The sequence below is a fragment of the Capricornis sumatraensis genome, chromosome 21 (assembly GCF_032405125.1).
Source record: "Capricornis sumatraensis isolate serow.1 chromosome 21, serow.2, whole genome shotgun sequence".
Taxonomy (NCBI): Eukaryota; Metazoa; Chordata; class Mammalia; order Artiodactyla; family Bovidae; genus Capricornis; species Capricornis sumatraensis.
The window spans coordinates 35,261,171-35,284,189 of record NC_091089.1 but is presented as its reverse complement, the minus strand read 5'-3'; the positions used below and the strand labels follow the sequence as shown (position 1 = coordinate 35,284,189).

Sequence of the window (23,019 nt, the reverse complement as noted above, 5' to 3'; positions counted from 1 at the left end):
CCAATGAATATTCAGGGTTGATTTCCTGTAGAATTGACTAGTTTGATCTCCTTGCAGTCCAAGGGACTCTCAAGAGTCTTCTCCAGCACCACAGTTCGAAAGCATTTTTTCAGCGCTCAGCCTTCTTTATGATCCAGCTCTCACATCCATGTGTGACTACTAGGAAAATGACTACATAGACCTTTGTCAGCAGTGTGATATCTCTGCTTTTTGATCTGCTGTCTAGATTTGTCATAGCTTTTCTTCCAAGGAGTAAGCGTCTTTTAATTTTGTGGCTGCAGTCAATCTGCAGTGATTTTGTAGCCCAAGAAAATGAAATCTGACACTGTTTCCACTTTTTCCCTATCTATTTACCATGAAGTGATGGGACCGGATGCCATGATCTTCAATTTTTGAATGTTGAGTTTTAAGCCAACTTTTTCCACTCTCCTGTTTCACTTTCATCAAGAGGCTCTTTAGTTCTTTGATTTCTGCCATAATGGTGGTACCATCTGGATATCTGAGGTTATTGATATTTCTCCTGACAATCTTGATTCCAGCTTGTGCTTCCTCCAGCCCAGCATTTTGCATGATGTACCTTGCATATAAAGTTAAATAAGCAGAGTGACAATACAGCCTTGACATACTCCTTTCCCTATTTGGAACCAGTCTGTTGTTCCATGTCCAGTTCTAACTGTTGCTTCTTGACCTGCATACAGATTTCTCAGAAAGGCAGGTAAGATGGTCTGGTATTCGCTTCTCTTGAAAAACTTTCCATAGTTTGTTGTGATTCACACAGTCAAAGGCTTTAGCATAGTCAATGAAGCAGAAGTAGATATTTTTCTGAAATTCCTTTGCTTTTTCTATGATCCAGCGGATGTTGGCAGTTTGATCTCTGGTTCCTCTTTTCTTAATCCAACTTGAATATCTGGAATTTCTCAGTACATGTACTATTGTAGCCTAGTTTGAAGGATTTTGAGCTTTACCTTGCTAGCATGTGAAATGAGTGCAATTGTGTGGTAGTTTGAACATTCTTTGGTATTTTCCTTCTTTGGAATTGGAATGAAAACCAATGTTTTCCTTTATATTAGAATAAAGCAAATATGTGTTTGGTGCTTGCTAATATTCAGTATTTTAACTGGTGTGTGTGTGTGCACGCGTGCATGTGTGTGCACACTCGCTCAGTTCCTCAGTCGTGTCTGACTCTTTTGGACCCCCAGGACTGTAGCCCACCAGGCTTCTCTGTCCATGGGATTTTCCGGGCAAGGATACTGGAGTGTGTTGCCATTTTCTCCCCCAAGGGCTCTTCCAACCCAGGGGTTGAACCCCTGTCTCTGTGTCTCCTGCACTGCAGGTGTATCCTTTACCAGTGAGCCTCTGGGAAAGCCCTTGTTAACCAGTGTCCTACCCAGTTACAGTTGTCTATTGTAAATGAAGAGACAGCACTGTCATTATGTGCAAATGGTTTGAATGTTTCCTTGGAAAATCCAAAAGAAAAAAATGTAAGAATGTTAAGAATTCCTGAGTGTAACAGACATTATACTTGAAAAAAAAAAAAATCCAAAGATTTCCACATACCAGCAATATTCACTTGGAGAATAAAATGGAACAACAGATCCCTTTTTCAGTTCCAACAAAAGATAGAAAATGCCTAAGAAGACACCTCAGGAAGTCCTGAGTAACTGGAAAAACACTTGGGATCTCTGTAATGACAGTGCAGTAGCTGTCAGTCCTGCTGCTTTTAATTTGGCAGTAAATATGCTCCATTTAATCTGGCAGAGATTCCTGCTTTTATTCTTCATGGCTTCCTCTGGAGGCAGATTAAAGCTTGCCAATGTTTTTTCCTTCCTTTTTACCAGTAAGGAAACTGAGGCTTTTTTTTGTCGTTTTTGTGACACAGTGTATCACAAAAGTGTATCATGAGACAAAAGCCGGTGCAATACTAACTCTTGATGTCCAAGCCTTTTCATACTAATCTATTTTCTGTATTTTCTTCAGGGTACATGTATTTCTTTAAAGATTAAGCTGGGAATTGAGTGTCAAATTGAGAATAATTCTCCTTTCTCTGCTGAGCTGTGGCTATTTTAATTTGTAGCTGTAAGGACTCCCGCGGGTCACTTTTGTTTTGAATTGTTTTGGTGAAAAGAGGGACTCATACTTCTACAATTTTAATGGCTGTTCATCGTAATTCCTTAATGAGTGATCAGACTAGAAGTGGAATTAATTTTGTAGCTATGCTTGCTCCTGGGATAATGCCGTCAAGCTCCATAAATGGCCTCGGTACTTTCCATTTCTATTTGGGTGCTTAGAACACAAAGAGCCTGGGACTTTCTTCAGAGGTTAATTTTTATTTTATTGATTTACTTCTTTAGCTAGCTAGCCATGTTGGGTCTTAGTTGCCGCCCGTGGCATCTGACTAGGGATCGAACCTGGGCCCCCTGCATTGGGAGCTGGGAATCTTAGCCACTGGACCACTGGGGAAATCCCCACAGTTTAATCTTTAAGGAGGTATGCTGCTCTGGTTTCCCAAGACGTTTCTAACAAATTACCATAAACTTCATGGCTTAAAATGACTGCAATTTTCTCTCTCACAATTCTGGAGGCTTGAAGTTCAAAGTCTCTGGGTGCAAATCAAGGCAGTGGGCAGTGCAGCCTTTGGAGGCTGTAGGGAAGCTCCATTCCTTGCCTTTTGCCTCTGGTGGTCACGTAGATTCCTGGACTGCGGCCATATCACTCCGACCTCTGCCTCTGTGGTCACAGTGCCACCACCTCTACTTCCATCAGGCTTCCCTGGTGGCTCAAATGGTAAAGAATCTGCCTGCCAATGCAAGAGACCCAGGTTCAATCCCTGGGTCAGGAAGATCCCCTGGAGAAGGAAACAGCAACCCACTCCAGTATTCTTGCCTGGGGAATCCCAAGGACAGAGGAGGGTGGTGGTCTCCAGTCCGTGGGGCTGTAGGAGTTGGACACAGCTTAGTGACTAAACTACCACCTACTTGCGTCCGCTCTGTTTCCCTCTTGTAGGGATTGTTGATTGTATTTAGTGCCCTCTGGATAATCCAGGAACTGGGCCTCTTCTCCAGATCCTTCATTTAATCACACCTGCATCTCTCTCCCTGAAGAAAGCATGCTCTGGAGGCAGTTGGAGCAGAACTTACATACTAGTCAATTGCTAGCCCCCGACCTTGGCCAAGCTACCTAACCTCTTGGCACTTCAGTTCCTTCATCTGAAAATGGAACTAATACACATCTATCTCAGACTCTTCGAAAGGGTTAAGAGAAATAATGTTGATTCAGCTATTACTTGGTTTCTTATTTTCTTGAGTTGACAGCTTCGTTTGGACTCGTGTGTGTATCTCCGGAGCCCATTCCATCCCGGGCACAGTAGTTGTCTGATAAATGTTGACTGAGTAGTTTTCTGCCCTCTGAAGGGGAGTGTGGCATTGCACTGCCATCTGCTGGACCTCGGCTGGGGTCAGCTTGGTAGTGATGGGCCATCCCTGTGTGAGTTGAGAGCCATTAACTTGAGAAATTGGGGAGATCCATGCAAAGCAGAAACCCTAACACTGTGCTTTCTGTGTAAATGGGCTAAGTTGAGTGCATGTGTGATGCAGGGGGAGAACTTTTTTATTAATTTATTTTTGGCTGTGCTGGGTCTTCATTGCTGGGTGGGCTTTCTCTACTGTGGCACGTGGGGGGCTACTCTCTAGTTGCACCGGCTTCTCACTGTGGTGACTTCCCTTGTTGCAGAGTACAGGCTCAGTAGTTGTGGTGCATAGGTTGAGTTGCTCTGTTCAGTTGATCTGTGGGATCTTCCCAGACCAGAGATCAAACCTGTGTCTCCTGCATTGGCAGATGGATTCTTTACCGCTAGACCACCAGGAAGGTCCAGGAAGGAACAATTGATCCAGAAAGTTATAAATGGGCATAATGAGTGTCCAGATCTTCCCACACACACGCGCTTTTCGTAAGAGATTGATTTTTTACCTTTGGTATCTTGGCTTTGTGGGCTTCCCCAGCGGCTCAGCAGTAAAGAATCTGCCTGCAATGCAGGAGATGCATGTTCCATCCCTGGGCTGGGAAGATCCCCTGGAGGAGGAAATGGCAACCCACTCCAGGATTCTTGCCTGGAGAATCCTGTGGACAGAGGACCATGGCTGGCTACCGTCCTTTGGGTCGCAAAAGAGTCAGATACCACAGAGCAACTAAACACATGCATACATAGACACACACACATCTTGGCCTTGTGCTCACAATCGGTGTAAACGTCTTGCGGTTAGGGAAGGGAGCTCGATTCTTTCCTGCGAGGGTCCCCTCGGCTCGGTGTTGCGCTCCTTGAGAGCACAAGTCAGCGAGGCAGCGATGCGTGTGTTGTCTGTCTGGCTGCCTGCCGAGCACTTGCGGGGTGACACGGGATTGAGCGCTCAGCCTGAAGCTTGCTGCCAGCAGAGTGAAGGGTTACAGGGCATGAGCAGTTGCTGGCCCAGCCGTGGCCTTGGTTCATGAGTCATTCGGCTCCTAGTGCTCCTGAGTCACAGCCTGTCCTGCACATCTCCTTGCTGACTCATCTGTGCCCTGTGTAGGGTCCGGGGGCCTCCTGCAGTGATCAGGCATCGCGTCACTGAGGAATGTGGTGGGGGCTGGGCTCAGGGAACCGACAGCCCCTCTTCTCAGACCCTTCATGCTTGCTGCCTGCAGGGAGAGGAGGCAGCTGGAGCATTGGAAAGGGAGTTCCCTGGGAGCAGCAAAGAGGGATGCACAGGACGGAGTGCTGAGTGCAGGGTGGAAGAGCATCGTGTCGCAGACACCCGCGGGAGGGAGAAAGGAACACTTCTGAGCGTGCATCAGGGCTTCGGGACACTGAGGATTTATATCACTATATTCTTAGTGATGGGTGATACTTAACGCCTGTCGTTGCCGTATTTAGGGTTTAATCTACCTCCCTTTCATCCTGATGATGCCTTTTAGGTGCTCTCACCTGTTACTTATGGCCACAGATCAGCAGACTTTGAAAGAGATCTTTCTTGGAAGGAGAAACTAAATGTATTTAACCAGGAAAGAGCAGGATAGACATTGGAGAGTCTCTTGGGCTCTAGACAGTACTGGACGAACGCAAAAGTAGGAAGAGAAATCTGGATCCTCAGTTTCTAAAGTGTCCAGAGGATAGAGGTGATGACCAGAAGCAATCTGACAACAGCACTGAGTTGTGGGGTTGAGAGTGAGGGGGTCCCAGCAGGGAGAGCGGCTGAGGCTGGACCTGGGCGCTGGCTCCCAACAGTGCTGACTGCGAGTCTCTCTGGGCCCTGTGGGTATACACACAAGGAGGACGTGCAGTCCCTCTCCTGTCAAAGTCACCTGTCCCAAGGATCAGCTCAGCTCATCACTGGACTCCACCAAGTTCTAGTGTACAGGTGCACAGAGAGCCCCAGTGGCAGGAGGGGCTGTGGGCCCAGCCCTCCCGGGGGGGTCTTTCTGGCTGAACAGAAGGAGAGGTACGCTGAGCTCGGTTCGGCTCACAACCATGGATGGGGCCATTTCCCCAGAAGTCTTCAGATTGCTCTCTTCTATACGGCTTAATCTGTTTAAAGTAACTACAAGGGAAAAGACACTTTTGAATTTGGGAAAACAATGCTTTTGTTGTTCAGTCGCTCAGTCACGTTAGACTCTTTTCGACCCCATGGACTGCAGCACGCCAGGCTTCCCTATCCTTCACCGTCTCCTGGAGCTTGCTCAGACTCATGAACTTTGAGTCGGTGATGCTATCCAACCATCTCATCCTCTGTCGCAATGTTAATGATAGATCTTAAGCCAATGACTCTGTTTTCATTTTTTTTCCGTAGTGTCAAATCAACAGTGCCTTGACTTCCTTCCATACTGCTCTGGAGCTTGCAGTAGACCAGAGGGAAATCCAGCATGTTTGTCTCTATGAAATTGGTAAGTGTTGAATGTCGGTCCAGTCGCCTGTCATGAAATAGTCTATTAACACAGCAGTTTATGTCCAGCTTCTTGTCCTGCAAGTTTTAATGCATTCCTGTGCGCTCTTTCGCTGTTAACGCTGTGCAGTTTGTGTCTTTGTGAAATGCTGGCTGCCTTTTGTAATAACAGTACTTTGTTACCATAGCGGAAGTAGCAATACTTATCTCAGTGAATTCTCATTACTTCTTTCCAATAATTTGTTCCTTTGACGATTTAACTCTAGGCTAATAGGCACAGTTGAATGAATAGAGTAAGAACCAATTTTGGAAAAAAAAAAAAAAAACAATTTTGACTCTTTTATTGGACTGGATATTAAAATTCAGAACTGTTATCTCTTCCCTCCCACCAATGTGTACCTGAGAAGAAAAGTCCAGCTTAGGAGAGATTGGGTGAATGGATTCCAAACCCAGTTAGCTCTTCTACCAACTAACTAGGAGACCTCACCCTGCAGTAGCCCTTGGAGCAGCTATGTGGTTTAGATGAAAGTACCCGAATGAGCGTGAGGCAGGGTACCTGGCACACGTGTTAGCCACTTCCTCCTGCTTCTCCCCTCTTGGGAGATGCATTTATAGACAGACTCGGAGGCATTTGTTTGCCCAAGATTTAGCCCCCCTCTCCCAAAGGGGGAGATCCCTCCCCCAAAGTTGTTGCTATAATTTTTTTTTTTGGCTGATTGCACTAAAATACATTAGTGATTCCATAATCCTTGACTGTGACAGTGGCTTAATTATGCTGAGAAACATAAACACAACTTTGGACTCGAAACAGCAGAAACACATTTTAGTAAGGGATTCATGCTTTTTAGAGATTGAGCCAAGACTTCAAGGTCACACTGTATATAGCTCATGTACAAGGAATGAAGGAGGGAGCAGAGACGGGAGAAAAGATGAGGTGGTGATGAGAACCAAAAGTTAAATTGAGACTCCAAAGGCTTTCGTCAGAGACACGAAAGAGATGGAGGAAGCCTGGGGAGGCAGTTGTCACCTGGCAGCGTGGACCTTACAGTGCCTGCTGCTTGCTTGCCTGCCGTAGATATATTTGTCTTCCTGAATCTTTTTTTTTTTTTTTTTAAGGAAGAGTGCTAACTGATTGAGAACTGCCCAATAAACAGTATTATGTTTTATACGTCTGCTATAGCTTAGAAAGTGAAGATCAAATGTGATCCCGTGGGAAATATATTTTTCTGCAGTCTAACCTCTGCTGGGGGGCTTCCCTGGTGGCTCAGTGGTAAAGAACCCACCTGCCAATGCAGGAAATTTGAGTTTGATCCCGGGGTCAGGAAGCTTCCCTGGGAGAAGGAGATGACAACCCTTTCCAATATTCTTGTCTGGGAAATCCCCTGGACAGAAGAGCCTGGCGGACTACAGTCCATGGGGTCACAAAAGAGACATGACTTAGCAAGTAAACAACAACAACCAACTTGCTGGAGCTCTGGTTTGTAGCCATAATGTGGAAGGGAATATGAGACACGGTAGTATAGAACTTGAAGAACTGGCTTTGGTGACCTTTCATGTTTCTTGTTTAGGATACTCTTTTTTCCTTCTAGTTTCATGGAGATAGAGTTGACATGTAACATTGTAGTAAAGTGTCCAACGTAAAGATTTGATACTGTATATATTGCAGACTGATCGTGGTGGCCTTTTCTTGTGTGTGCACCACTTCTGGGTCTGTGGAGGGGCAGAATGTTAGAGCTGAAGAAAGCTTAGAAATCATGGAACCCAGTGCTGGGGACTTAGGGTTAACCTGGGGTGTGGGTGGAGGGCGGGAACAGCACAATCAGAACTCAGCCTCCTTATTTTGGTTTGGTGCTACCGCCCACCTCTACTTTTGCACTGAATCCAAGTCTTACCCTGAAGTCTATTTTAGGATGGAAATAACTAGCCCCAGGTTTTACTCTAAAATACATCAACTTCATATCATATCCCGTGGAGTTTGACGCTGAATTTCCTGGAAGTGTGGCTTCCCCTCATCCCTGTAGGGTGTCAGGTGACGTGACTTCTTCGTGGAGTAGATAACAGAATTTGTTAGGCAGATCTCAGAAAGGAGAGCGCGATGGCCTTTGATCCTCAGCCCTTCCCTCTTCTAAGCCGTGTGACCCTGAGCAAGTCACGAAGCCTCTTCATGCCTTAGGCTTTCTCCTTGGTCAGGTGTGGCACCATCAGCCACCTTTCCAAGACTGCACTGGGGTTAGAGAGAATTACATCAGGTGCCTGGCACACACAGGGCTGGCTCTGTGATGGGGAGCTGCTGTTACTAACAGCAGAGGATAAAACTCCTTACATCCTTGCTGCTGTTGCTTCTCCCCACCCCTACCTACCCCCAGGATGCCAACCTAAGGATGTTTTGCTCTGAGAGAGCTGGGTCCTTTCTCTGCCCCCCCAGAGGGAGAGTGGCAAATACTTAATGTCTCACTGGCTCGCTCTCTACTCCTCTGCGCCGTTTGCTAATTACCAGTGATCGTGAACACGCTGGTGAGTATGTGAGACTTCCGAGGTGGTCACCGTGTTATATAATCTCGTCGTCTCTTTTTCTCTGCCTGTTCTTGGGAGAGAAGCACTGCTGTGCTTAGGTTTATTGCACAACTGGAGACAAATTAGACCATTTTCCTCAAAATCTTTACGCCTTTCCCTTCTATACTGCCTCACCGGTTGTGAAATCAGAGATGCTGTGTCTTCCTCAAAGCATCCCACTGAAAATGTTTAAGAAGAAAAAGAGAATTATGAAGTTCTCAGGTGGTTTACATGGAACACTTGCAGAGGAAGTCAGCAGGATGAGAGATGTGTAACCTACAGATGGGCTGAAAAGCCTGTTATTTTGCTGTTCAGTCGCTAAGTCATGTCCGACTCTTGCAATCCCATGGACTGTAGCTCACCAGGCTCCTCTGTTGGTGGGATTTTTGAGGCAAGAACACTGGAGTGGGTTGCCACGTCCTTCTCCAAGGGATCTTCCCTATCCAGGTATCGAACCTGTGTCTCCTTCATTGTCAGGTGAATTCTTTATCACTGAGCCACCAGGGAAGCCTGTGTTACTTTAGGATCCTTTTCTAAAAACGTCTGTTTCACAGGTTGGTGCAGCATGATAGAGCTGAATTTCAAGGACGCGTTCGATTCCTTTGAGAGGCTAAAAAATGAGTCCCGGTGGTCCCAGTGCTACTACGCCTACCTAACTGCAGGTGAGTGGATCCCGGGACACGTGGTCACAGCACGCCCTCCTCTGTCTCAGACTAGCGCCCTCTTGCTGTTGGATGGAGAGCGACGGGCAGAGGATGCGGAAGAGTGTTCTTGACAGTTTCCCACAGCACGTGTTGTTGTTTCTGTTCAGTTGCTAAGTTGTGTCTGACTCTTTGAGACCCCGTGGGCTCCAGTAGCCAGTCTCCTCTGTCCTCCACCATCTCCTGGGGCTTGCTCAAACTCACGTCCATTGAGTCGGTAATGCCATTGGACTATCTTGTCCTCTGTTGTCCCCTTCTCCTCCTGCCCTCAATCTTTCCCGGCATTGGGATTTTTTCCAGTGAATCAGATCTTCAGATCAGGTAGCTAAAGTACTGTTTTGGACTGCAAGTAAATAGCAACTGAATACAGCTCCCACCCACCCAGTGGAACGTTGGGAACTTAGATGCTGCACGCTCTGCCCCTTCCAGTGCCCCCCCAGGGCTGGGTCCGTCACATGCTGGGTCCTGGACATGCCTGTTACGACATTCTCGTTTTCGTACACCTTGTCCTAAACAGCCTCAACTTACCCTCGCCCCTCTCCTTTTTTTCCTCAAATCTATTTTTCGTTTATCAGGCGCTTAAAGAATTTTAAAGCATTGAACACGTCTTTTAAATCGTGTTCATATCTTCGTTTGCATTGTTAGTGCCCTTGTTTTGAGCTGCACAGGTTTTGAGTAGTCTGTTCCAGCCTTGTTTTGCCTCTTAACCCTGTTATAATTAGTGTGATTTTGCAGAGCACAAGGTGTTTAAACACTGCATGTCATTATGGCAGGAACAACTTACACTTTCTGACAGGCGTATCAGTGTATGTTGCCTTTTCCCCTTTCATGAACAGATAGGTAAAGACATGCTGCCACCTGGTGGACAGAACAGCTCTCTGTGCCCTGAGCCCCATGAATTGCCTGTGTGATGCAGAATGGTTTAGGTAGGGATTGAAGAGACCCAGGGAGTGTACTTCTGCTGCCTCTAGCAATGAGCTTTCCTTACACACCCACAGAAGCGATTCTTTTACTTAAAATTTAAAACTGATCCAAGCATTATTTTAAATATATTCTTATTTCTCTGAAGGTTTGCATTTAATAGAACATCTCCTGTCATTCCATCCCTGCAACTGGTCTCTTTAAAATGGGAAAAGAATTAACAGTGACCCGTGTGTATATCCAGAATGTTCTGGAACTGCAGTCCATTAGCAATCAGGATGGAAGCCCTTACACCCGCAGGCCTTCCTGTAGACCCCACAGGGTGTTAATCCATTTTCATCTGGCTCTTGTTGTTGATGTTTGAGTAGGAATATTTTCAGTATGCTGCTAGGATACTTTAAGGGCTAGTTTACAGAACTCAGAGGCATCTCAGATGAAAATTGCAGCTGTTTATTGAGTGGGCTTGGTGTGCCCTGCACGGTGATGAACCAAAACAGAGAGGCTGCTGTCGCTGTGGGGTGATAGGATCAGGTAGTCAGTGTGGGCAGGTATTTATTTATTTGTTTTATTTTAATTGGAGGATAATTGCTTTACTATATTGTGTTGGTTTCCGCCATACATCAACATGAATCAGCCACAGGTATACATATGTCCCCTCCCTCTTGAACTTTCCACCCCTTCCCACCTCTCTAGATTGCCACACAGCACCTGATTGGAGCTCCCTGCATAATACAGCACTTTCCCACTGGCTGCCTGTTTTACATGTGGTCGTTGTGTTTCCATGATACTCTCTCCATTCGTCTCACCCTCTCACACATTGTGTCCACAAGTCTGTCTCCATGCTGCGTCTCCATTGCTTGATGAATGGATAAAGCTGTGGTATATATATACACAATAGGCTATGCCTTAGCCATAAAAATGTACACATTTGAGTCAGTCCTAATGAGGTGGATGAACCTAGAGCCTGTTACACAGAGTGAAGTGAGTCAGAAAGAGAAAAACAGGTATCATATATTAACGCATATACATGGAATCTAGAAAGGTGATACTGATGAGCTATGTATGGTTTTTCAATCTTTGTGGAACATAGAGCATGAAGAAATAAATGTACAGTGTGGCTCTATAGAGGAGCATTTATTCTCACTGGAAATCCCAGGATCACATCAGTTGTAGGAGATGATAAAGCATGGAAGACTCCAGTCTCCACCTCTCCATGGGGGTTTCGTGAAGATGATGTGTGAAGAGCTTCACATAAAGAGGGCTCAGGGAGGCGGGGGGTGGGGGGTGCGGTGGCGCTCGCCGTAGAGCTCTCAGTGCAGGCTGCTTGCAGGAGCTGTTATCTGAGTTGGCTTGAAGGACTGGTATGTGTTACAGGCAGCGCCTGAGAAGATGGGCGTTACAGGACTGGAAACACAGCCACTGGGGACTTGGTTCCTTGTTGTTGTTCTTTTAAATCATTTTTCTTTTTTTCTCTTTTTCTCTACTCTTGGCAGATTTCAATTTATAATGAAGTATTATCGTCTGTAGTCACCATGTTGTTATCCATTAGATCTTCAAACTTTGTTTATCTTATAGCTGAGAGGTTTCTTTAAATTATGGTTCAGTTCAGTTCAGTTCAGTCGCTCAGTCATGTCCAACTCTCTGCGACCCCATGAATCGCAGCACGCCAGGCCTCCCTGTCCATCACCATCTCCCGGAGTTCACTCAGACTCACGTCCATCGAGTCCATGATGCCATCCAGCCATCTCATCCTGGGTCGTCCCCTTCTCGTCCTACTCCCAAGCCCTCCCAGCATCAGAGTCTTTTCCAATGAGTCAACTCTTCGCATGAGGTGGCCAAAGTACTGGAGCTTCAGCTTTAGCATCATTCCTTCCAAAGAAATCCCAGGGCTGATCTCCTTCAGAATGGACTGGTTGGATCTCCTTGCAGTCCAAGGGACCCTCAAGAGTCTTCTCCAACACCACAGTTCAAAGGCATCAATTTTTCGGCACTCAGCCTTCTTCACAGTCCAACTCTCACATCCATACATGACCACAGGAAAAACCATAGCCTTGACTAGACGGACCTTAGTCAGCAAAGTAATGTCTCTGCTTTTGAATATGCTATCTAGGCTGGTCATAACTTTCCTTCCAAGGAGTAAGCGTCTTTTAATTTCATGGCTGCAGTCACCATCTGCAGTGATTGTGGAGCCCCCCAAAATAAAGTCTGACACTGTTTCCACTGTTTCCCCATCTATTTCCCATGAAATGATGGGGCCAGATGCCATGATCTTCGTTTTCTGAATGTTGAGCTTTAAGCCAACTTTTTCACTCTCCTCTTTCACTTTCATCAAGAGGCTCTTTAGTTCCTCTTCACTTTCTGCCATAAGGGTGGTGTCATCTGCATATCTGAGGTTATTGATATTTCTCCCGGCAATCTTGATTCCAGCTTGTGTTTCTTCCAGTCCAGCGTTTCTCATGATGTACTCTGCATAGAAGTTAAATAAGCAGGGTGACAATATACAGCCTTGACGTACTCCTTTTCCTATTTGGAACCAGTCTGTTGTTCCATGTCCAGTTCTAACTGTTGCTTTCTGACCTGCATACAGATTTCTCAAGAGGCAGGTCAGGTGGTCTGGTATGCCCATCTCTTTCAGACTTTTCCACAGTTTATTGTGATCCACACAGTCAAAGGCTTTGGCATAGTCAATAAAGCAGAAATAGATGTTTTTCTGGAACTCTCTTGCTTTTTCCATGATCCAGTGGATGTTGGCAATTTGATCTCTGGTTCCTCTGCCTTTTCTAAAACCAGCTTGAACATCAGGAAGTTCACGGTTCACGTATTGCTGAAGCCTGGCTTGGAGAATTTTGAGCATTACTTTACTAGCATGTGAGATGAGTGCAGTTGTGTGGTAGTTTGAGCATTCTTTGGCATTGCCTTTCTTTGGGATTGGAATGAAAACTGATCTTTTCCAGTCCTGTGGCCACGGCTGAGCTTTCCAAATGTGCTGGTATATTGAGTGCAGCACTTTCACAGCATCATCTTCCAGGATTTGAAACAGCTCAACTGGAATTCCATCACCTCCACTAGCTTTGTTCGTAGTGATGCTTTCTAAGACCCACTTGACTTCACATTCCAAGATGTCTGGCTCTAGATTAGTGATCACATCATCATGATTATCTGGGTCATGAAGATCTTTTTTGTACAGTTCTTCTGTGTATTCTTGCCACCTCTTCTTCATATCTTCTGCTTCTGTTAGGTCCAGACCATTTCTGTCCTTTATCGAGCCCATCTTTGCATGAAATGTTCCCTTGGTATCTCTCATTTTCTTGAAGAGATCTCTAGTCTCCCATTCTGTTGTTTTCCTCTATTTCTTTGCATTGATCACTGAAGAAGGCTTTCTTATCTCTTCTTGCTATTCTTTGGAACTCCGCATTCAGGTGCTTATATCTTTCCTTTTCTCCCTGGCTTTTCGCTTCTCTTCTTTTCATAGCTATTTGTAAGGCCTCCCCAGACAGCCATTTTGCTTTTTTGCATTTCTTTTCCGTGGGGATGGTCTTGATCCCTGTCTCCTGTACAATGTCACAAACCTCATTCCATAGTTCATCAGGCACTCTTATCTATCAGATCTAGTCCCTTAAATCTATTTCTCACTTCCACTGTATACTCATAAGGGATTTGATTTAGGTCATACCTGAATGATCTAGCAGTTTTTCCTACTTTCTTCAATTTAAGTCTGAATTTGGTAATAAGGAGTTCATGATCTGAGCCACAGTCAGCTCCTGGTCTTGTTTTTGTTGACTGTATAGAGCTTCTCCATCTTTGGCTGCAAAGAATATAATCAATCTGATTTCGGTGTTGACTGTCTGGTGATGTCCATGTGTAGAGTCTTCTCTTGTGTTGTTGGAAGAGGGTGTTTGCTATGACCAGTGCATTTTCTTGGCTAAACTCTATTGGCCTTTGCCCTGCTTCATTCTGTACTCCAAGGCCAAATTTGCCTGTTACTCCAGGTGTTTCTTGACTTCCTCCTTTTGCATTCCAGTCCCCTATAATGAAAAGGACATCTTTTTTGGGTGTTCTCAAAGGTCTTGTAGGTCTTCATAGAACCGTTCAACTTCAGCTTCTTCAGCGTTACTGGTTGGGGCATAGACTTGGATAACTGATATTAAATGGTTTGCCTTGGAGACGAACAGAGATCATTCTGTCGTTTTTGAGATTGCATCCAAGTACTGCATTTCGGACTCTTTTGTTGACCATGATGGCTATTCCATTTCTTCTGAGGGATTCCTGCCCGCAGTAGTAGATGTAACGGTCATCTGAATTAAATTCACCCATTCCAGTCCATTTTAGTTCGCTGATTCCTAGAATGTCGACGTTCACCCTTGCCATACATAACGTAAAATCTACTTTAACCATTAAAAAAAAATTTTTTTTGGCTACACTGGACAGCTTGCAGAATCTTATTTCCCCAGGCCTCTGAAGGTGAAAGCCCAGAATCCTAACTACTGGACCGCCAGGGAATTCCCTGTTTTAACCATTTTTAAGTGTGTGGTTCAGCGGCATTAAGTTCTTTGATAGCCTTCACCACTGCCCAACTTTCTTTTTGAAAAGTGACACTCGATGATCTTTATTTATTTTGTGTGTGTGTTTGTGTAGCAGTTTTATTAAAGTGAAAAAGGAGCAGAAATCTTCTGACACAGACATCAGAAGGGGGATGGAGAGTGCCCCACTGCTAGTTTTCATCAAAGCCTTATATACTTTTACCAGACCCATTCCCACAACATACTTCTTAAGAGAACAAGATTAGCTGGAAGGTTCTTGTTAAGGAGAAACATGTCCTCAAGCAAGATACATTGTTACATCGACTAAGACAAAACAATGTGGAAAAAAGCGCTTGTCCTTTTCACCTTCTTGAGGACTCCAGACCTCTATCCCCTTCGCAAAAGCCCCAAGACCCCTTTCTCCTCCTTGGGGACTCGGGACTTCTTATCAACCTACCTAGGAATTGACTCTCTCATTCCCCTCTTTTCTTTTAGGAGTGAAACTCTATGATCTTTCAACAAGAACTACTCACACCCCTCTCCCCCCACCCCCCCCCCCCCGCGCCCATGCCAACCTCTAATAAACTCTGCTCCTTCTGTCTATATGAATTTGACTATTCTAGGTTCCTCAAGCAGGTAGCCTCAACAGTATCGGTTGAATCTGGCTTATTTCACTTAACATAGTGTCCTCAAGGTTCATCCATCGTGTACTATGTGTCAGGATTGCATTCATTTTGAAGGCTGAATAATATTCCATCGTGTGTACAGACCACGTTTTATTTGTTCATTGTCCGTGGACACTGGTGGTGTTCCCACCCTTTGGCTGTCGTGAATGATGCTGCTAGGAATGTGGTTCTTTTTGAAACCCTGGTTTCCGTGCCATTTAGTACATTACCCGAAGTGTAATGTAGGAAGTGGGATGGCTGGACCATATCCTTGTACTATTCTTGCAGATTTTCTACGAGTTTGAAATTACATCAAAATAAGTTACCCCAAAAGATTAGAATATCTCTTTAAGGGCTTCCCTGGTGGCTCATTGGTAAAGAATCCACCTGCCAGTGGGGGAGATGTTAAGTTTAATCCCTGGTCCAGAAAGATCCCCTGGAAAAGGAAATGACAGCCCACCCCACTGTTCTTGCCTGGAAACCCCGTGGACAGAGGAGCCTGATGGGCTACAGTCCATAGGGTCGCAAAAGAATCGGACACGACTGAGCGACTAACGACAACAATAAAGCTTAGTCCTAATGGACGGGCCAAGCATCCTAAGTCTGTGTAGGTCTCAGACTTAGGATAAATCAGAGATGCTCATGCTTTCTAATATCTGCATCCTTTGAGACAACTGTCTGTAACTTATGAAAAGGAAGTGGTATATATATGCTTTAGGATCTGAGGTACTAGTGTTATAGACCTGCGGAGGTGATTCAGATCCTGATATTGTTGATGTTTATGACTCTCTTGTGTGCCCACATTTGCTCATTCCTTTTTAGAAAATTATGTGACTATATAATAATATAATCAGTTATGTAAGTAAACCTCAAGCTAGGGGCAGCAGAAATTACTATTTTTCACTGATTTACTGTGTGACCTCAGGCAAGTCTTTTAACTTTCCTGGGTCTATAATACGATCAAATTGTTTTACAGAACAATCACCAACCTTCCTTCTGGTTTTGAAATGTTGTAACACAACAGATGAGGTCATCTTGGATGGGTTCAGACCCCACATTGGGACCAGTACTGCTTCCAAAACTGAGAATGGGATTATCTCTCCCTTTTCATATTCAGGCTAATCCCAGTGATTCCCAGGAGAAATCTTCTGCCTTTCCCATCACCTTGATATCCTCAGCTTTCTCCAGGCCTTGCTGCTTGTATTTCTTTGACCTTCTAGTAGCTGCTCATCCTCTGACATGCCACAGCCCTGTGCCTGGCTTGACCAAGCCCCAAAATGTGAGAATGGGACCATCTAGTTTTAGGATTGCTCAAATAAAGAAGGAAGAACTAGCAAATCAATGGACATTCCAAGTGGGGATTGAAAAACAGTATGTGCCAAAGACAAAATCAACAAGAAATTAATAGAAAGGAATTCAGTGTCATGGGAGTTGCAAAGAGGATGACAAAGAGTGGTTGGTTAAGTCAGATGGAGGAGGTGGGACTGCAGCCTGGTATGAAGTTTGGAGAAGGGAGAGAGCAGGTGAAGCAGAGGCAGTGTGATTTGAGTCTTTGCCTGGGGCTCGGGGTAGATGAAGATCAAAGTCTTAGCCCCCTCCAAGGCTCAGCTTGGCTGCATTGTTCCTTAGAGCTGTCCGACTACTCCAAAGAGAAACCACCCCTTCCCTCGTTGAGCTGTTTGAAAGTAACTTTGATGCCAAGACTCCCAAGGCGCTCTTCCCTTCATCCATTGTAGCTCTGGAACTGTGGGTGATCTCTCTCCAGCTGAAATTCAAGTTTCTTCTGGCTGTAAGCACGTGTATTTCTTCTTCACATCCTGATGGTGGCTGTAGGTAGTAGGTGCCCAATGAACATACCCGTGACTACTTCATGACAGTGAAGGACTGTCATATATAGGACCACTTCATGACTTTCTTTCCAGGCACAGGGATGTCCCTCTACCAGTGTGAAGCTTTCACAGTCCTCCCAGTTCTTGCCTAGTTTTCATTTTTCTTCCACTTTCCAAGTGTGTGAGCTCTAATGGGACTGTGCTCCGTGACAATATCTGCGTCGATAGTTTCCCCAACATGTTCCTGTAAAGTTCAGGGAACCTAGCAGCAGGGAAATAATTATTGAATCAGTGGAATGAGGATCAGCAGGTTGGTGTAGTCCCACATGTAACAGTCTTTACAAATATCTCCTCCCATTTTCTCCTTTGGTAATAACCTTTTCCAAGCATCATCAACCTGGGTATCCCTTAGTGGTATTTTTCCCCTAAATACTTTAAAGATTATGACGATGGTTTCTTACAGTTTGTCAGGGAGCCACCGGTGATGTGGACGGGGCACAGATTGTCTTTAAAGAAGTTCAGAAGCTCTTCAAAAGGAAAAACAATCAGATTGAACAGTTTTCTGTGAAAAAGGTTTGTTGGAACTTGCTGATCTGGTGTGTCGTTTATAATGGATATTTCTAACCATGGTCTCCTTGGACAGCAAATGGAAATCCTAGGAAATTAGGGAATCCTGTGCAAAGCTGATCTCCTTGCTGAGCAAGTAGCTCACGACTGTGAGAGAATATTCTTGCGTGTCATCCTGCTCCGAATGCAAAGTACTGGTTGGTTGCAAATAATTAAAGCTGTTGTTTGCTATTGTTTCTTTGAATGAAGAGAGACATTACTGACCCTATGGAGCTCATGGGCCCCTGGAGAGGGAGTGCATATATCTGAAGGGTGAGGTAGCCTCAGAGGAGTGCAGATCAGCAGAACCTGGGCAAGAGATACAGACTCTGGGTTCTCATCTAGTGAAACTGTCACATTGGGTGATGAATAAAAAGCAAGAGCATGCATCAAATTGACCAGCAGAAAGACCCAGGGCTGTAGTGAGAAAGGCCCTCATATATTTCTGTACTTTTTTAAGAATACAGTTTAGCTGAATTATAGTAGGTTATAGGACAGCTTGTCATATCCTGAATTCTGCATGTTTTTAGTTAGAAGTTTTTATTGAATGAACATTTAATGGTTTAGTTGAGTATAAACTGGGTTGTAATGGGGAATGCCCCCAAGAGGACTGGGACTAATTAGAAAACTAAAAAGTCAATAAAACCATAACTAAAAGGCCTCTAGTATTACAGCCTTCATATAAACCCATTGAGTTAATATCTGTCACCCAGCTTTTATAAATTCCTTAGACTCAAACCGAAATGAATCTGGTTTCATCCTGCAGTTTTTAAAATATGTCCTGGATCTCAACAGTAGATTGAATTGAATAATGAGAGAAAGGCATATCTACCAATATAACAAAAATAAAAAAGCAAAATTCAGAGAGAAATTTTCATTTTTAGCTGTCTTTGTGGGAGGGGATTTTTCATATCAAATATGAACCATGCATTTTTTAAAATGTCTCTGAAGTATTTGTCTTTTTAGTTAGTTTGTTTGTTTTAAATGTAGCCTAATCATTCTAACTGCTTGCAGGCAGAGAGATTTCGGAAACAAACCCCAACCAGAGCACTCTGCGTGCTGGCATCCATCGAAGTGTTGTACTTGTGGAAAGCCCTCCCCAACTGCTCCCCACCAAACCTACAGAGGATGAGTCAAGGTAAAAAAGAAAGTACACACAGCAGCCTGTTCCTTCAGTGTCTCACTCATCTGCTCTGACTCAGAGAGTACAAATCTGTCACTCTCTGGGACCAATGGCCTGGTGGTTAAGAAAATCCCATCACTTAGGTATTAGGGATAGAAAGCCCTGGAAGGGACAGATTCAGGAGTGTGTGGTGATGCTCTCTGATCATCGGGGTTATTAATATTTTGGAAATGTCATCTTAGGTATATGCTGCCCTTCTCCAGAATTGATTTTGTATTAATATTTTGGACTCAGATTTATCGGATTGTTCTGCAGTGACACTAGTTTGTGATCAAATATAGCATTTTCCATTGAATTCCAATGGAATTAGGCTAGTCTAGGTCTTTGTTGCTGCACGCAGGCATTTCTCTAGATGGGGCAAGAGTGGGGGCTGCCCTTCATTGCAGGGTGCGGGCTTCTCATTGCAGCGGCATTTTTGTTGTTGTTGTGGAGCACAGGCTCTAGGGTGCAGGGGCTTCAGTAGTTGCAGCTCGTGGGCTCAATAGTGGCAGCTCCCGGGCTCTAGAGCACAGGCTCAGTAGTTGCAGCAAACGGGCTTAGTTGCTCCACGGCAGGTGGGATCTTCCCAGACTAGGGATCGAACCCATGTCTCCTGCATTGGTAAATGGGTTCTTTACCCCTGAGCCACCAGGGAAGCCCCTGAGTCCCATGCTTTTATCATCAGACTTAGATGCCTTTTGCTTATTAAGAAAAAAAACAGGTTTCCTCTCAAAGGTCAAAAAGTTTGTCAGTATTGATATTCCAGAGCAGAGTAATACATCTCCAAAAGAAGTTGTACACTGAGGCCTTGTATTTAGAGTAGGCGTGTAACCCTCCCAAGGAGATTGAAAAGTGAAAGAAAGTGAAGTTGCTCCTTCGTGTCCGACTCTTTGCGACCCCATGGATTGCAGCCTAAGAGGCTCCTCTATCTATGGGATTTTCCAGGTGAGAATACTAGAGTGGGTTGCCGTTTCCTTCTCCAGGAGATCTTCCCGACCCGGGGATCAAACCCGGGTTGATCCCACATTGTAGGCAAACGCTTTACTATCTGAGCCACCAGAGAACCCAAGGAGATTACTTGAAAGGAAATAAAATTGTTTTTGGATGTGCAAGTTCTGCTCTGTTATTTAAAAAGATTCATAATTTAAAACCCATTCCTGATTGTTGATGCAAGTCTGGAATATCTACCAATGTCTAACTCAAAGGAACAGTGAAGAATCCTAGGGACTATGTTCTTTTGAATGCACAAGTGTAGGCTATGTATTTAGAGATAATTCAAACACACATGCAAATATAAAATATAATTGGCAGGCACAAGAAAGATTATCACTTTCTTGGACTAAGGAGACTCACTAATGGATGAGGAAGGGGAACCTTCTCAGTTTGAACTCAGTAAGTTGCTAAGCAATGAGATTCTTAACTCCTGATGATACTTAAGTGAATGTATTCCCTTCTTGCTGTCTTTACTTCTCTTTAAGCTTGCCATGGAGTAGATGATTCATCTGTCGTTGGATTAAAGTATTTGCTTCTTGGTGCCATACACAAATGTCTAGGGAACTCAGAAGATGCTGTTCAGGTAAACTGTTCATGTGGTGTCATAGCTAAGGAAACTGAACTATGAAAAACTACATATAGGCTTGTGAATGAGAAAAAGGAAAAAGCGTTGCACAAAGCCAGTCTCCCATCACAGTATGAATTTCATCCACTTTATTAGATGGAGGTCATCCTCTCGGATGCCAGAAGTTGGTGATGGTTCATGTTCGTTTTTAATGTGACTTCAGAGCCTTTGAATATTTCTTCACCTATGGGCTCCTTTTCTGGCAGTATCTGTTTATCAAAGATGACAATCTTAATTGGTGGAGGAGGAAGTGAGGAGGCAGTTTTGTTAGTTCATTCCAATAACATCTGTATTACTTTCAGTTCTTTCAGAGAGCTGTCAAAGATGAGTTGTGTCGTCAGAATAACTTATACGTTCAGCCATATGCTTGCTATGAACTTGGCTGTCTTCTATTAGACAAACCAGAGGTAAGATCTTGCCTATTTTCTTAAATAGTGTTCATCAGCAAAACTGTGGAAGTGAACAGGCACAAAAAATCCTTCATTTAAAACAAGTTGTTTTTTTTGTTTTGTTTTGTTTTCCTTGATTTCACATGGGATGAATCCAAGAAGCTACTAATCCTATATCACTGTGTTGAAGGACGTAATCTATTCCCTGGAGTTACAATGATAAACATAGCTTTTGGAACAAAAATTCATTTGAGGCAGAGTCATTCTTTTTTTTATTTTAGAGTTAAAATTATAATATGATTATAATATAATCATTATAATATGATGTAATGTGGTTTATTCAGATGAATACAGAATTACATTGTGATCCCAGTGCTATCATTTATTTTTAGTGTATGATACCAATTAAGTTACTTAACCATATACTTTGTTCCTAATTTATAAAACAGGATAAAAAATACCTGCCTTTCCAATTTAATAAAGACTGTAGTGAGAATAAATGAGGATGATGTGTAGGATTACTTAAAATTTTTTAGAATACCTTTTAAATTTGATGGATTATTAAGATGTATATTTAAGCACAATGGTGCAGTTTTTAAAAAACAGAATTTTAACAGTGCTGGATTTGCTTAATACCTTCTTTTAGAAGCTCAGTTATTGACTATATAAAATTCTAAGTTTCAATAAATTCAAGTCAGCTTTCAAATATATGGATTTTTTAAAAGTTGAGCTAAATCAACAGAAATATTCTAGCCTAATCCTTAAATATGTCATCTGATAAGTCTTGTCATTTGAAATTCTAATTTTACCAAAAGAGAAAATGCAGTTTTTATGAATTTTGGTAGAAATTTCTAACGCCATATTCTTTAAGATAAGTTTTACTCTTAATGCAACCTAAAATACATATACATAAAATACAACAAATATGATTTATCTCTTGAAAAATGAAGCTGATTGTTCTCAATTAGTATTGCCTTCAAAAAGAGATCTAGCTTACTGACTTCCAATAAACTTAAATTATCAAATTTAGATTGTTTAGGGTCTTAAACTATTTTAACTCTTTTAGTTGTTTATAGAATAATAGTTAAAATTATGAAAAATTATCAAGTAATTCCTTGATGTAAACATCATTATATTAAAGAAAAATTGAGTCATTATGCTTGAATGAGCAGTTGACTCCCCTCTAGGTCACCATGAATTGTTGGAATTAACAAATCTTCTATTATAACATTTTCTGCTTGAGTATATATAAACATAGGTGTTAAGAGATAATGTGTTTTTCTTATATTCATAGACTGTAGGAAGAGGCAGAACTCTCCTTCTTCAAGCAAAGGTAAAAATGCCCCAAAATCCCCAGTCTCTCTTTTTCCAGTGACCTTGTCCTCTGTGTGTACTCTTGAGCCTGAATTCAAGAGGTTTTGTGAAAAGATTGTCCTGGTTGATAATATACCTGGAGGGGGAAGTCATAACTGAATCAGTGAGCAGTTGATTTTTAAGTAAAATTACACAAAAAATTCCTATGAAATTGCTCATCCTGCTTTATAGAAACTCTTCTTGTTTGAGTGGGAAAATAACTTGGTTTCACAACTGTGTTCGTGAGTTGAGAAGTTTAGCAGCAACTTCGAATAACATAAGGGAAATTTTCCAAAGACAGCATTTAATAACATTCAGTTGACATTTTAAAAACAGACAAGAATTTGAAGTTTGGGGAATTAAAAAAAAAAAAAGTGTGAAGCCGTTATTAGGAGCATAAGGAGTTTTTACTGTTGGAAGCACAAGGTGCAGTGTGGTTAATACTGTAGTCGCACCGACCGCTTAGCTAATAGTCTCTCTCTCTGGTCTTGCAGGAGGATTTCTCTGGCTACGACTTTGAAAACAGGTTGCATGTCCGCATTCATGCTGCTCTGGCCTCAGTGAGGGAACTGGTCCCTCAGTGACAGACCCCGAGTTCCTGCTGTGTCCCTCCCCAACACAGGTTCTGCACTTTAAAAGCAGAGCACACCGCTCTTACGAAGATCAGCTTTTCTTCCGAAAACCGTCTGGGCCCAGGACACGTTTCCTCAGTTAGGCTGATGTATTAAAGATCTCCTCTTTTAAACACATAACTTAAAAAAGAAAAATGATGATAATGGTAGTAATAATA

The 23,019-nt window shown here is 43.4% G+C and overlaps 1 protein-coding gene across 2 annotated transcripts in view; it reads left to right on the top strand.

Moving 5' to 3' along the window:
- Positions 1-23,019, top strand: part of TTC39C (tetratricopeptide repeat domain 39C) — a 101,159-nt gene extending 78,140 nt beyond the window's left edge. For both annotated transcript variants that reach the window (XM_068993762.1, XM_068993763.1), the window contains 8 exons: positions 5,820-5,913; positions 9,020-9,127; positions 17,565-17,674; positions 18,722-18,845; positions 20,348-20,445; positions 20,790-20,894; positions 22,171-22,209; positions 22,724-23,019. In XM_068993762.1, coding sequence (XP_068849863.1) covers positions 5,820-5,913; positions 9,020-9,127; positions 17,565-17,674; positions 18,722-18,845; positions 20,348-20,445; positions 20,790-20,894; positions 22,171-22,209; positions 22,724-22,813 — 768 coding nt within the window. In that variant the 3' untranslated portion in view covers positions 22,814-23,019. The remainder of the gene's footprint in view (positions 1-5,819; positions 5,914-9,019; positions 9,128-17,564; positions 17,675-18,721; positions 18,846-20,347; positions 20,446-20,789; positions 20,895-22,170; positions 22,210-22,723) is intronic.